The following is a 14811-nucleotide window of genomic DNA, read 5'->3' as shown; positions in this document are numbered from 1 at the left end:
AAAAGATCAAGATTCATTTTGAAATATCATAAATGATTTCAAATATATTCATAACTGTTATTTGTGTCTTTTTATTCTATTTAGATTTTTTTTTTTTTTTTAATAATACAGAATAGATACTAGTTTTATTTTTTGTATATTAACCTAGATTTGAATTTTAGCATATTTGTTGGTCAAAATTTTATTGTTCAAGTTCAAGTTGTTGTTCCCAGAAGACAAATTCCTACTTCCATCCTTCGTTCTCCCTATATTTTCCTTCATTTCTCATTATTGGATAAAAAACATTTAGGCTCACGTGAGACCCATGTGTTCCGTTTGGTAGAAAATGGATGAGGTCACGAGGCATTGATAGAAGAGGCATTGATGTAACAACTTGAAAGTTCAAAGGGTGCTACTGCAATTTACACGTTGAAAAAAAAAATACTAAATATTGGAAATTTACAAACCTGTGGCAGTCAATTCCTGCGGATGGAACGAATATTGTTGCACTCAAATTTTTATTTTTTTGAGAGAGAATTTTAATCTATAGTGTCTACTTTTGATGATAGTTTTTTATCATTAGACCAAGACAGTAATCAGTTTTTGGTGCAGGCAGAAATAGAACTTCAGATTTCTTATTCAGCCATAAGAAACTTTACGAGTTAAGCTAACTAGAACTACTGTTGCACTCAACGTTTGTTTGATTTTTTTTTTTTTTTTAATTTTTAATTCGCTAGATATTTTTCCCCATTGAGCTAAAATTTTCTCGCGTAAAACTTTTTTCCAGGTCCGGCAACACATAAGAACTCCTCAGCTATCAACTGGGCCCTGCAACCCAGTATAGAAGATATAAAAAAACTCATGCTGAAGCTTTTTTGTGTTGTGATTTTCATGTAAAACCCATTGCCCACGTTCTTGGAGTCTTTTGGGTTAGTATTGTAAAATTCAAAGTTAATTTGTGTTATACGAACTGTTCAAAGATAATTGGGAAATTGAGGAGAGAGACTGAATTTCGGTAATGGCATTGCCGAAATTCAGCCAAAAAGCAGGAGAGAGAATAAGAAAAGGAGGAGAGAGAAAATCTTTAAATTTCGGCAATGGCATTGCCGAAATTCCACTGCCTAGTTTTGCTACCCGAATCCTGTGTGTCCGAGTGTGCCCGAGTGTGGAGTGCTCTTAAAATAAATATAAAAAAAAAGGCAATGGCAGTAATGTCATTGCCGAAATAGGGGAATAATTTTTTTTTTTTATAGTAATTGTGATAATGGCATTGCCGAAAATGGGAAAAAAAAAGTGGTTTCGAAATCTCTAGAAGAATAAAAAATAGGTTTCATGTCCATAATATTTTTACAATAAATCACATATAATTAGTTATTATTAGTTAAAAAAATTTGTGACAACTAATTGTGGCAATGGCATTGCCGAAATAGGAAAAAAAAAATTGTGGCAATATCATTGCCGAAATAGTGAGAAAAATAAAAGTGACAAACTACTTGAGACAATTGCATTACCGAAATAGGGAGAAAAAAAACTGGAAATTCCATTGCTTTCCTATTTCGGCAATAGCATTGCCGTAAAAAAAAAAAGAAAAAAAAAAAAAGAAGAAGAAGATAGAAAACGGCAATGGGATTGCCGAAATAGGGGGGGGGGAATTTTCCCCCCTATTTCGGCAATCCCATTGCCGTTTTCTATCTTCTTCTTTTTTTTTTTTTTTATTATTATTATTATTTTTTTATTTACGGCAATGCTATTGCCAAAATAGGGAAAAATTTCCAATTTTTTTTCTCCCTATTTCAGCAATGCAATTGTCTCAAGTAGTTTGTCACTTTTATTTTTCTCATTATTTTGGCAATGATATTGCCACAATTTTTTTTTTCCTATTTCGGCAATGCCATTGTCACAATTAGTTGTCACAAATTTTTTTAACTAATAATAACTAATTATATGTGATTTATTGTAAAAATATTGTGGACATGAAACCTGTTTTTTACTCTTCTAGAGATTTCGAAACCACTTTTTTTTTCTCATTTTTGGCAATGCCATTATATCACAATTGCTAAAAAAAAAAAAAAATATTCCCCTATTTCGGCAATGACATTGCTGCCATTGCCTTTTTTTATTTATTTTAAGAGCACTCCACACTCGGGCACACTCGGACACATAGGATTCAGGACAGTGGAATTTCGACAATGCCATTGCCGAAATTCAAAAATTTTCTCTCTCCTTCTTTTCTTATTCTCTCTCCTGCTTTTTGGCTGAATTTCGACAATGCCATTGCCGAAATTCAGTCTCTCTCCTCAATTTTCCAATTATCTTTGAACAGTTCGTATAACACAAATTAACTTTAAATTTTACAATATTAACCCAAAAGACTCCACGTTCTTGTCATGAGCCACTTTTTATAAGTCTGATGGGGCTGATTTCGTAAGACTGATGACTTCTAGCATAGAAAAAGAATAGTGATTGATCCCGTCTAGATCCCTTTCTTCTTGATTTATTTAATATATAAAAAAGAATGACAATCAGTCACTGCGGTATGCCTGTACTGAGCTATTTGATCAACTTTTCTTACGCGGTACTGAGCTATTTGATCAACTTTTCTTACGCGGTATGCCTGTACTGAGAACGTATCGGGATGACACATTGCAAAAGTCATATTACCTTTATTGCTTTTTTACTAAAACATCAATGAAAACACAACTTCCCGTATAGTCATTTTATCTTTTTGACTGGATCATCAATGAAAACACAACTTTCCGTACAGACTTGAAACAACTTTTGCAATTTCATGGAAGTTTTTTGTTGACTCACGTGTCACGAGTCTTTGGTCAGGGCTTCAATTAAAAATGATTTGTTGACTCATGAGTCATTAGTCATGGCTGTCTTCAATTGAAAATAATAAATGCCAGAAGTACTTTACCTCTGTGTTGAATGGCTTAGCTTGAATGCTAAGTACCCCCATCAGTTAGAATTCTACTAAACAATTAAAACCAAGGATATTTCATGGGAAAATGATAATATTGAGGAGAAAGCAAATAAAAAAAAATTATAGTTTCATATTTGGGACTAGTTAAACCCCACACTTTTAAAGTGGATATATTTTAAATCATACACTTTCATGATGCTGTGTACATGAACATTGTTACAAGTTGTATTTTACAGTTCTTCTCTTGATTGAGCCATTATTGTTTGTTGTTGTTGAATGGCCGCGTCTCAACCTTCACGTCAATTGATTTGATCAGAAGTTGAATTCTCTATAGGTACGGGTAAATCCAATAATGTTTGCACATTATAATCAACACATTTTCAAGGATATTTCGAGGCAATGGTCCCCCGCTGGTTAAAGTTTTTAGATGACATGATGTAATCATATTCTTAATAATAAAATAGTATTAGACTCTACTTTACAGGTATAAGGCAGCGCGTAAGCTTATATTGGATAGACAACAAGTCCTCAACAACTAGTATTAGATTTGATCAACGAAACAAAAGCGGTAAACACTTTTATTGCCAAGGTCAACTTAGAAAATTGTGGTTGGATACTTAAATTTGGATTTAGATTTGAATTTTAAAGTAAAAGACTTGAAATGCCTTGATTCCAAATCTATAATTTATTAAATTTCTTGTTTGGATACATTTTATACCTATGATCATTTGAAATTATAAAATTTAAAAACTATTCAAGTATGTCTTTAAGAATTTCTAAAATTCCATGGGTTTAGAAGTTATTTCAAATTCAAGAATTTTAATGTTTAAAATCCTTTGTAGATTTGTCAAATCCAAATTCTTGACATTTTTTAAAACTATCCAATCAAGGTATTTGGATTTTAATCACTCAAATCCAAATTCACATACCTAAATCCTGTTATCCAAAAGTATCATTAGTGTTTTTAAATGGAATTGGGAGTTTCAGATTGTGGCAGTAAAGGGTAAATTCTTTGTTGGTACAACAAGATTAAGTGATAGTTTTAAAACTTGGCAAAATGTAGAAATCAAAGAAGATGATAGAAGATAAATGGTAGTTATTGGGACTATGGTAGTCCTTTCATTAAGAAGGCAACATTGATAGTGATAGTGCTATTGGTACAGAGTGATCATTTTCTTTAGGGTAAATTGCAATTTATCCCATAGATTAATCCACAAACTTTGCCACATTCAACCCCCCAAGGCATGGATTAAAATGAAACTATTAGGATTTGGCTCAAATTTACAAATTTTGCATGTTTAAGACAAACAAATTAACCCTTTTATAAAAAAGAAAAAGAAAAAGAAAAAGAAAAAAGGACAGACATAGTTGTATAGAGTCTATAGGCCAATGAAATACTACAATTTTATCATTCTAAGGACAATTAAATTCAATTTTATAATGTGTTTGAAAATAATTGAAAAGCCTAAGATATAAGGAATTATTGTTAAGTACCTTCACGCTACAATTTTATAGACACTTCCTTGAAAGTGTATAACAAGTTCACAGAAGCTTCATCATTACTTGATTGGAGAAAATGGGAAAATACCCTTTTTTGGGAAATTAAACATTCGTTTGCCCTCTTTCTGAAACTAAATAGGGAATTGCCCCTCTTTTGTAACTCGACAATAGAGAAATCGAGTTTTAATGAATAACTCGATATTTGTATAGTCGAGTTAGTCTGACCCTTCGAATTTTTCCCAATAAAAAAATGTTTGTGTAGACGGTCATAACTCGGGAAACTGGAAATCGAGTTATTTTCAGCGGTTTGAATCAATAGGACCCTAACGTCTCACAACGCTATTCAGTCACTCGCTCTCCCTGTACACTCTCTTTCCCTCGCTCTCTGCCATCACTCTCTCTCCACACTCTGTCTCTCTCGCTCTGCGATCAGGCTTCCCCACTCTTCCTCGAGTCTCCATCAATTGTCGTTGGTTCCCGCCGCCGCTGATTACAGGTACGGTCCTCTCCCTCTGAAATATTTTCTGATGTTGGTTAATGTTAGGTTGCGTTTTGTGTGGGATTTTGATTATTTTGTTGAAACTTAAGGAAGTAGTAAATTTACTAATGAAGATGAGAATTTTGTTGTCTTTTATATGCTGCAATGATGATTTTCTCATTAATGAGTTTAAATGTGCTTGGGGTTTTGATGAGGGGTTTTGGCAAATCGAGTGGTGTTATAACTTATATTTTCAAAAATAGTTAATTAATAATTATCCGAAGCTTTAAGAAGTGATTTAAATAGTTCTGAAATAATTTTTTTTATGGCAAGTTCTTATTTATTTAAGAAGTGATGTTGAAAATCTTGTGCTCAAAATATAATGTCTTACTGAATGTATGCTTTTATTTTATATTAAATGTGGTTTACTTGTTAGAAAATTGCTAACAATGTATTTGCTGCCATGTCAGATATGCAGGCACTAGATAGAGTGCGGCCTGGACCCAATGTGGATACCCAGTTGGCCCAGCAGCCGAATCATCGGTCAAGTCCACTTTGGAGGTGCGCCGCTGACGAGGTATGTAGTAGTATTATTAATACATGTTTGTTTTATAATTACCTCGTGTTTAATCTCCTAACACAATACTCGTCCGTGTGCAGGAGGCGCCTGGCATGATAAAGGTTCGACGCCGTAAATGTGTATTGCCACAGGGTGGGTTAGATCCACGTATCATGCAACACATAGATGCAGCAGGGTTGACTGGTTTATTCAAGGTTCCTGATATGGAGGTCGACCACGCCTTGATCACGGCGTTGGTTGAGCGGTGGCGTCCGGAGACGCACACATTCCACTTACCCCATAGAGAAATGGGTATCACCTTGCAAGATATGGAGGTGATGCTGGGGCTTCCGGTGGATGGGTTGCCTGTCACTGGGAAGACAGACTACAAATGGAGTGAGCTGTGCGAACAGTTGTTGGGCCATAAACCTCCACCCCCGATACCAAACTCAAACAAGTCTACCCTTGCTGGGGCGAGGATAAGATACACCTGGCTTGATGCACAGTTTGCCGATCCCTTAGTTGTGGACGCTGCTGACGAAGTCGTGCAGCAACATGCCCGCTACCACCTACTTGTACGGATGGGGGCCCTCTTGTTCATGGACAGGTCTGCGGACCGGGTCTCACTGCTGCCTCTGCAGTTGCTCAACCCAGTCAGCAATGCGAGATGGTATAGCTGGGGTAGTGCAGCATTGGCCTGGCTGTATAGGCAACTTTGTGGTGCATCGAAGAAGGATGCGATGCAGATTGGAGGAGCACTCTTGTTGGTGCAGCTATGGGCCTATTCAAGGTTCCCACAATTATGCCCTGTTGTGAGGCCGCCTCTACCGCCAGTGCACTCAGGGCCCCTTGCCATTAGGTACGTTCATTGAGTTCTCGTTATTTGTCTCTTTCATATAATTAAAAATATGCCAAACTAACAAACGAAAGAAACTTATCAATGCTTAGTATATGGATGTGAAATATAAAAGCAAAGTTTGTTAAATGTAAGGTTCAGTAATGAGCATTTGTCGACACCTCATGTTTGGTAGGTGGAGCGGGCCAAAATGCACCGCAGAGCATGCCACACACGTCCTTGCTACGTACCGGGCGTCACTGGCTACAGTACGGGCCAAGCAGGTATTCGGTTAATTTAGTTTGAATTCTTATGACCACGTTTCCCTCAATTCTTATGACTACGGGCCGAGCACGTTTCCCTCAAATGCACCGCACATGCTTTTATTTTCGTTTCCCTCAATTTTTATTTTATTTTGAATTCTTGGATTGTTGTAGGAATGAGTTGATTTCATAATACCATCCAATCATTTTGTTTGATACTTGGATTTCCATCCCATCATTTAACTCAATTGGAATGTCCATCGTGAAGTACTTCACATTAGAACTTCCATTTGTAGCACCTGCATGAATACTTGCTCGTCCTTACATAAAGTAAAACAAAAGTAAAAAATTCTTGAATGTTAAATCAAAGGGTTTTTTCCAAATTGGGTTGGATTGAAGGGTTTTTTCCAATGCAACCCAACTCACATGACTCAGGTTAAGTTGGGTTAAATCAATGGGTTATATATAAATTTAGTCATATATATATAAAGTAGAATTTGGCTATATTCTTCATTATGTACGGAAACGTTTGTGATTTACACCGAGAAAAAAAAAAAAAACACAGAATAAATTGTCCCGTTTCCAAGATGTTTGAAGCATGTGCAACATGCGCAAAAGATTGAGCATGAAGTCTTGGTTTAGTGCAAGACAGTGAGTTCAAACTTGTGTTGCAACCAAAAACAAAAACTCCACCAATTGTTACAAATGTCATTAAGCTGATGCAATGAAGAGAAGACGCACATATTGGATTATGTAATTGGTTATAATTCAATGAGAAATGAATTTACCTAATAGTATACCAAAGATAATCAGATTTGTCTTTGGTTGTATTTGTGTGCTCAAGTAATTCATTTGATTTTAATGATGCATCTTCAAAACTGACGATGACATCTTTAAATTCTTTCCAGCTACTAACTGAATCAAAAGTTTGTGTTCATTTTCTGATTATGTCATTATACACCGTTTCAACCTATTTAACATGAGAAAATAGAACTTTTAGCCTGCTATGAAAATGAACTAAAAAATTTCAAAACAATATTTCTTAAGACTTTATATAAGGCGAATGATTGTAAACGCAGAAGATATCAATTAAATTCTAAACAACAAATTTCCTACTATAAACTTGACAAATATGGGTCTTTTCAGAACAAGGGAATCAAGGCATATTAGAATACAAATGATATTTTCAAAACACATGGCCCCTGCGCAAGGATGACACGCATAAATCGAGAAATGGTCCAAATTTTTTTCTTTCCCTAATCCTTGCGTGAATTCTGCTTCACTGTCTTCTTCGTTGTTTTTGCACTTTCTGCTTCTTTACATGCGTTTTGGAGTCTTGCTCAACAGGTTAGCCCAGACTTGTGCTCATAATTCTTTTAGAGAGAGTTTGAATCTTTGATAGTTGTTATACTTCAATATTAAAGCTTTAAAATAGAAATTTTTTTTAGAACTGTTGAAGCTTATTAATATTTCACACCTTTTGGATTCGCTATAGTTTTGGTGGTTGACTTAGATATTACCACAATTATATTCCAGATTTTCGTTGAATTAAATTTGCTGAGTTAGAGCTTCTCTTCACTGTTGTAATATAGTTGGCTGTTAAATCTCATAAAATGATAAAATTCTTTAAATTTAGAACGTTGGGAAAGCTGCAAATGTTAAACTACGAAAATTTTATCTAATTATTGTGTAATCATGACATGAGAGCAAAAATATAACCCCAATTTGCATTTTTGGCCTAAGTACAGAAACAGAGGGAATGATGACATTATTGATCATTGGCCCGTAAAACACATGATCACTTCTCTGGCTTTCATTGAAATTTGAAATTAAGCAAACTAAAGGATGGAGTTACTCTGCCTTGAATGTCATAGAGTGACCATAGGCTAAGCCATTGCCATAGCTTGTCCTTGTCCAATGCTGGATGGTTGTCATTGCTTGGGTCCACACTGTGAAATTTCCAAAATACAAAGCCATTAGTGCCCCCCCACTAGGAACTCGAGAGTCCAGGGTATAGGTTAAACCCTTTGTGAGATTTGGGGTTGTTTAGGATGCCAGAGTGAGCACCGAAGATAGTCTCAATTGTTGCTTTGCCTTCAAAAACTTACTAATGTTTGGAGTTTATGCATTTCACTACCCCTGTGACAGAACATAGCAATATTTAGTATTAAGTGACCATCTAAGGTTAATATAAACTTTTATGTTATCTAAACATCCGTTTGGGATGTTCTAGTTGATGGTGTTTTCATAGGTAGTCAATGTGAATCTAAGCTCTTTACAATTCATTGGTGTCACTGGTGCTGCAGGTGGTTTTAGTGTGTGAGCTCCATTTGGGCATAGATATAAGTTTCATAGGTACGATCGAACTCTCTTGGCTAGAAGTTTCATATGTACAATTGCACCAGATTACTATCACGCTCTACTTTAGTCGGTTGTTTTTGCATATAGTCTCAATATATGCTACAAATTTGATTAAACAAATAAAATTTAAGCTTGTACGGTTTGTAATTAAGCTTGTGAAATCACTTGTAATTAATTAATAAAATGTTATGAGCTTAAAACCATAGTTATTGCTCTGCCTAATAAGTAGACAATTTAGTATTTCTTCTTCTAACATAGGGGTATCCAGGATTACAAACATTGTTATTGTGATGCAAAAAACATTGTTACATTGTACGTTATAAATTACCTTTGCTGAATTGAAGGTTATATTTTTACAGTCTAGTAGAATACTGTTTGACTTCGATTTACGTATTCAAGTGGTATATTTTGAATATGCACAGCCTCGATTGTCTTCTTGGAAAACAATGGCCTAAGTTTAAAGAAACAAATAATTGTTAATCAGTGATATATGAGAAAACATAAAGACGCTTGACACATTACCTCTTGTTGTTGACCTAAATGAAAAGTTAGTTCGTGCTCCTTGCACCAAAGTTGGAGAGCACAATTTAATTGCAGCATGCAACTCCTTAAGTTGTCCCCACTTTAGCTGCCTTAATAGTCCTAAAATTATTAAAAGCTATGGATTATTAACGAGTACTTTATTCATATAATTTTAGAAGCGTGCAAAATATGCTGCTCACCATATTCTTCAAGAGGAATGTAATTTTAGACATTGACATGATTAGTTTGAGATAACTAAAAGGCTTACGTAATTTCCAACACTAAAATTTATAAGAAATATATATTTACATAGAAATATAATAACAGTATTTGATGAGGATTATACCATGTAATAATTTACATAGCTTCCATTTCTTGCAATATAAAGTGGTACTTGAAATGCAATGTCTTCAGTAGACCTTATAATAGTCATTTTGTTCTCATTCATTGAAACATTGTTAATGACTAATGCAATTAATGTAGCACAATATTTCTATTACGATAAAAAGATTTTGCGAAATCATCAACTTGGATTCATCTTACAGCCATAAGGATGCTCTAGTACCCTCTTCTAAGTTTGGTTCAGATTGAAAACCCTAGTATTTGATGGTGTCAGTTAGCTTTGAACCCTGTCCAGCATATGAACATGGGGCTGAAAATGGTGGACATGAACAACCTAGATCTTTTAATATTTTTTGCAGGTCAATTTTGTTGTTCTTTTAGTTTCTGCCCAATAATCCCTGAAGATTTTGTGTACGACTAGAAGCTAGAAATTCCATGCTTTGCATATTACATATCACAAACATAATGTTAAATTAGTATGATGTCTCACTATCACAAACATAATCTACTTATGCAGATTGTATGGGAGCCGTACACGCATACGCTAGGCTCCCTACCTGCGTATTGCACTGCTGGGCAGCATATTTGGAGGGCCGAGGTGCCGTTGATATTCTTTTGGATAGTGGAGTGGCATCATCCTGAGCGAGTCCTCCGTCAGTTTGGGATGAAGCAACCAGTTCCAAGTGTCGTGGATACGTCGACTACCCTTCACAAGATATCCCTTCAGGGTAAATGGGAGAAGAACTGGGAGGTAGAACATGATCCCTTTATTCGGCAATGGGCCAACCGAGTGAATGTAGTTCGCGGGTCCGATCTCCTAGACGATGATGATACGTATCTCGTTGAGTACATGATGTGGTACAATCGCCACACAAGGCGGTACATAACACCAGAGTCTGCGTATTGGGAACTCATGGTGAGGCAACAATTCCTATTTTATGGATGAAACCATTGTTGGATTAAATATCCTCAGCAGCTTTATCATGCATGCAAAAGTCCACAATAATTATCGTTGTTACATCTCTATAAGTTTCTCTGTCATTTTGTTTTAAAGTCAAAAAATACTGCATGACATGTCATTATGTTTTAAAGTCAAAATACTGCATGATTTAAGTTGTTCATAACAAACTGAATTTGTCTTGATCCAATTTGTTTGCATGAGGAATGGTTAATGGGCAATGACTAATGATGACCACACCTTTGTTCATATAATTACATTCAACTTTTAAAAAGGGTAGGTTGGGTTGGGTTTTATTGTATTTTATTTTATTTTTTGTTTATTTTTTTTTTTGTTTTTGGTTGGCTTGTACTTTAAAATGGACGGTGCAACTCTGTGTAGTAGTGATAAATTCACATTTCATGATAGTTTAGATAGCCTTTCCTCCAGGACTGATTAATGTATTACATATTCCTTGATAGATATTACCTCTAGGATTGGGAAGTCCCTTACTAAACTGTTGGTAGAATGCAATTCCCAACAGCTTAAAGGTCATTTAAAATCTTGCAAGTATGCAGCAAGGAGATGTGCATTTATACTAGATTCAAGTATGATATATGTTCTAAGTTTTTGGTACTTCCCTTAATTGAAACTTGAAGCTTGCGTTTGATATTTTCAATTCATTTGATTTGGGCGTGTACGTTAGGAAATAATAACTTCAAAATATGTGTCCTGATTGCAATGTGATATTAATGGAGTTGTAAATCTCGTGAAGCCTAGATACAGAAGTGAAATTCTGATATTTTCACTTATGCTAAGATTGAACTTATGTACAACCAACTATACGTGTTTTTTAGAAGTATTATCGCAATGTTTAGATTGCATAGCGATAAACATAACAGGAAACTGAAAATTCCTGAGTGTTGGGTTGGAACTATAAATTTTTGCACAGGGGGGGCCAACCCCTATTTTTATACACTGTCTTTTTAAAGATGCTTCATAATTATAAGTAATATAAGGATTTCATTAGCTATGTTTGCTACTTTTTCTTTTGATTTTGGAACAGATTTATCCAAGTTTTGCATCATACTTGCGTTCTTGCTTTTATGACGCCCTTGTTTTGTAGGTTCGGATGATGATTAGGTCTATACCGAGGTGCGATGAAGGTTCTGACATGCACATTGACCTTACATTTACACTAGAGCTTGTGGAGGAGCTAGGCCGACTTAAATTGGCGAATGCGCTTGCAGAAGCAGTTGACATTGATACACAGGCCCCAGTTCGTGGCGGGCAACGTGGTGGGTCTCGTAGGGGTGGACATCGTGGAAGTGGTCAAGCTGGTCGCAGCTGTACGACCGAGTCGGCTCCCATCTACGAGGAAGGGAATGAGGAGGGTGTAGAAGAGGCATGGCTTGGCACTGATTGGGTACTGTCTGATGACGACGGCAAGACACCGCGATGCACGCCTGGCGATGGTGCTGGGCCATCCCATAGCGTCGATCATCAGGGCACTGTTCCAGCCCACACTACATCCCATGGTGCTAGCACGGACTTTGAGGGCCCTCCTCGTATGTCGCCCCCAGTTTTCAGTGGATCTGCCCATGATGGTGGATGCATATTTGTCCCCACACCAGGCATGCCCACCCCACCTCTAGTGCATGTGGACCCCACCATGTCAGCTCCATCTCAAACCGCCCACGGAGAGGCTGTACAGATTGAGCAGATACCGGCTGAGGACATTGAGCCGGTGGAGGCTTTGCGGAGATCGCGACGCCCGCGTGCGCATGCTCCCGATTGCGGGACCGGTGATGGTATGTACTTCGTCTACACTTCCCATCTTCTTGAGCTACTTGTACTGTGCATTTGATTGATTATGTTAATTTAATTATGCTGTTGTGTCTGATGAAACAGGTAAGATTAGACCTGTCAGGGCATATGGGCGGAAAAGAAAAGATCATTAAATGCCTTAGTGTATGCTTATACCTCCTGCCTATAGGTGACTGCATAGTTACGTTTCACTTTTCTTCTAAAGTCGTATTTTTTTTTTTTAGACCTAACTGCAATGGTGGACACGAAAAGGCCATTGAGCTGGATTGTCCTTGTGTGCTTATTCTTCATGTGTATAGGTGACTGGAATAAGCATGCAAAATGTTCTACTAATTGGGGAGAATCTTGGTGGCTGTGCATCTATTTCTGGATCATTGCTTGGGGAGAATACTCGCTGTCAATGTGTTTGTTGTCAAGAAATTGATATTTTGGAGAAAACCCATAAGGCGTATTGTATTTATTGATGTATTAGGAAGTTTTTCTGCACTTGGAGTTTTGATTGCAATTTGACAAATGTCTGGATTGGTATTCATTTGAAGCCAAACTTTCTTGTGTTTTTGTATGTTGTTAGCTACAGTAAAGTGGGTTGTAAGAGAGTAATTTGTTTTTTTATTTTTGTTATTTTTGTGAGAAACAAATGTGTGGTATTGTTGATAAGCAAGAAGAAGTAATTTGATACTTTCTGTAAAAGAGTTTGATGACGAAGTTTATGCAGATCAATGGCAGAACCAACTCCTTTGTAGCAAATCATTTATCCGAGTCTCTACAATGCTTGGCTAGGTATGTGTCTCTCTCCTAATTTTCTGATTCGCCTTCCCTACAATTCCTAGATTGGTACATCCTCCTTCCCATTTTATTATTTTTAATCTCCTTTAAATCCCCTCCTCTCTAGAATGATTAGATCTGTGTACATTTGATTACAAGTTCGTTAGTAGGAACTTTGGAGAATAGAATTTATATTTTTTTCTAGCATTGTTTTAGAGCAGCTCACAATATAACTTACCCAAAGCTGAAAACGGCAAAAATCTTAGTTATGTGTGCATGTTTTGTTCCTTTCGCTTCTTGGGGTTTGTAATTGTTATTTATCATTGTATATATTACCTTTTCATTTTGGTAGCAAATTGGGAACCCAATGAGAAACATTTAATTGATTATTGATTTTTTCATCAATTAGCCTTCTTATTTTATGATTTTCAGTATATATATATATATATATATATATATATGTTGTGTGTGTCATTGGCCAATGAATCAAATCTTGTCCATCATTTGCTTTAATGAAATGATGGAGGCATTAATGAAAACTTTGCATACTGTTTGAATGTTACTTTTATTGTTTGTGTATTGCCGTTTTTTGGGTTTGAATTATTATCTATGCTTACAAAGGTATATGCATTTTTCTCAATAATTTTCGGTTAGTATCTAATGTCTCCTTCACCACAGCACATTAAGACGTTGGAGAAGTGGCCAACCTTCAGAATCCTGGGAGGCTCATAAGGCAGCAATCCAAGCACTCATAAAGCTGCCTTCAGGCGAGCTTGTTACCGGTATAATATGATTCAGTAGATGACTGTTCTGCTAGATATTGTTTTAGATTTTGTTGGTAGTTGGAACTGGTTACATCAGATTGGAATGCATAGATCCAACTATGTCTTTCACTATGAACTTATGGGGTTCATTTTTATGCTACCACGATTTTAGGTTCAAGTGATACAACTTTAAAACTTTGGAGAGGAAGCAAATGTACACATACTTTTGTTGGGCATACAGGTATTTTTTCCATTTATTTGCCTTCATTGTGCTTTATATATATATATATATATATATATCCTTATCTGCAATGTGTTGAAATCATGTGGGAATGAAAATAATTGTAGATTTTGCAAACTAACGATGCTGTAAAATTTTCTTCTTACATGTTTGTTTGGTGATCATCAAACATATTTTCTTTGAGCTTCCTATAAGTTAGAAGTGGAAGAAGCATTTAATAAAACTTCTGATCTATAAGTTGGCATTAATTGACCAAACTGTTGACATGGGTAATCCTCATATGTTTAGTGCTTTACATGGTTTGATTGCTAAAAAATTTAGACATGATGATACCTCTTTGTCTCCTGTGGAGTATTTAGTGGGAAAGGAATGCTTGCACTTTTGACGGAAGTGAGATTGATTCTTGATTTGAAGTTGCTCTTCCGGACTTTATCTAAGCGGACTAATGCTTTGGCATTCATTACCAATCTGACTGGTTTTGTATTTATCTTCACATGATTGAGAGTTGTGTT

At 36.0% G+C, this 14811-nt stretch overlaps 1 protein-coding gene and 1 pseudogene across 1 annotated transcript; both read left to right on the top strand.

Annotated features, from left to right (window-relative positions):
* The first annotated feature begins 5750 nt into the window (after nucleotides 1–5750).
* On the top strand, nucleotides 5751–13067 carry LOC126724586 (serine/threonine-protein phosphatase 7 long form homolog). Its single transcript, XM_050429068.1, has 5 exons — nucleotides 5751–6301; nucleotides 6474–6561; nucleotides 10283–10681; nucleotides 11829–12513; nucleotides 12614–13067. The coding sequence occupies exons 1-5, from the start codon at nucleotides 5751–5753 to the stop codon at nucleotides 12661–12663; spliced, it is 1773 nt and encodes a 590-aa protein (XP_050285025.1). The 3' UTR covers nucleotides 12664–13067.
* LOC126724623 (U6 spliceosomal RNA) lies at nucleotides 7678–7788 on the top strand (annotated as a pseudogene).
* Nucleotides 13068–14811: the final 1744 nt, after the last annotated feature.

The sequence above is a fragment of the Quercus robur genome, chromosome 4 (assembly GCF_932294415.1).
Source record: "Quercus robur chromosome 4, dhQueRobu3.1, whole genome shotgun sequence".
NCBI classification, from domain to species: Eukaryota; Viridiplantae; Streptophyta; class Magnoliopsida; order Fagales; family Fagaceae; genus Quercus; species Quercus robur.
Note: the sequence above shows the minus strand (reverse complement) of the source record. Positions and strands in the feature narration are given on the sequence as shown.

Excerpts from the sequence above, each read along its gene's own strand:
- LOC126724586 (XM_050429068.1), top strand. The coding sequence starts at position 5,751 with ATGGGTATCACCTTGCAAGATATGGAGGTGATGCTGGGGCTTCCGGTG. Across the intron at positions 6,562-10,282 it reads CTACAGTACGGGCCAAGCAG|ATTGTATGGGAGCCGTACAC; the intron begins GTATTCGGTTAA and ends CTACTTATGCAG. Across the intron at positions 12,514-12,613 it reads CGATTGCGGGACCGGTGATG|GTAAGATTAGACCTGTCAGG; the intron begins GTATGTACTTCG and ends CTGATGAAACAG.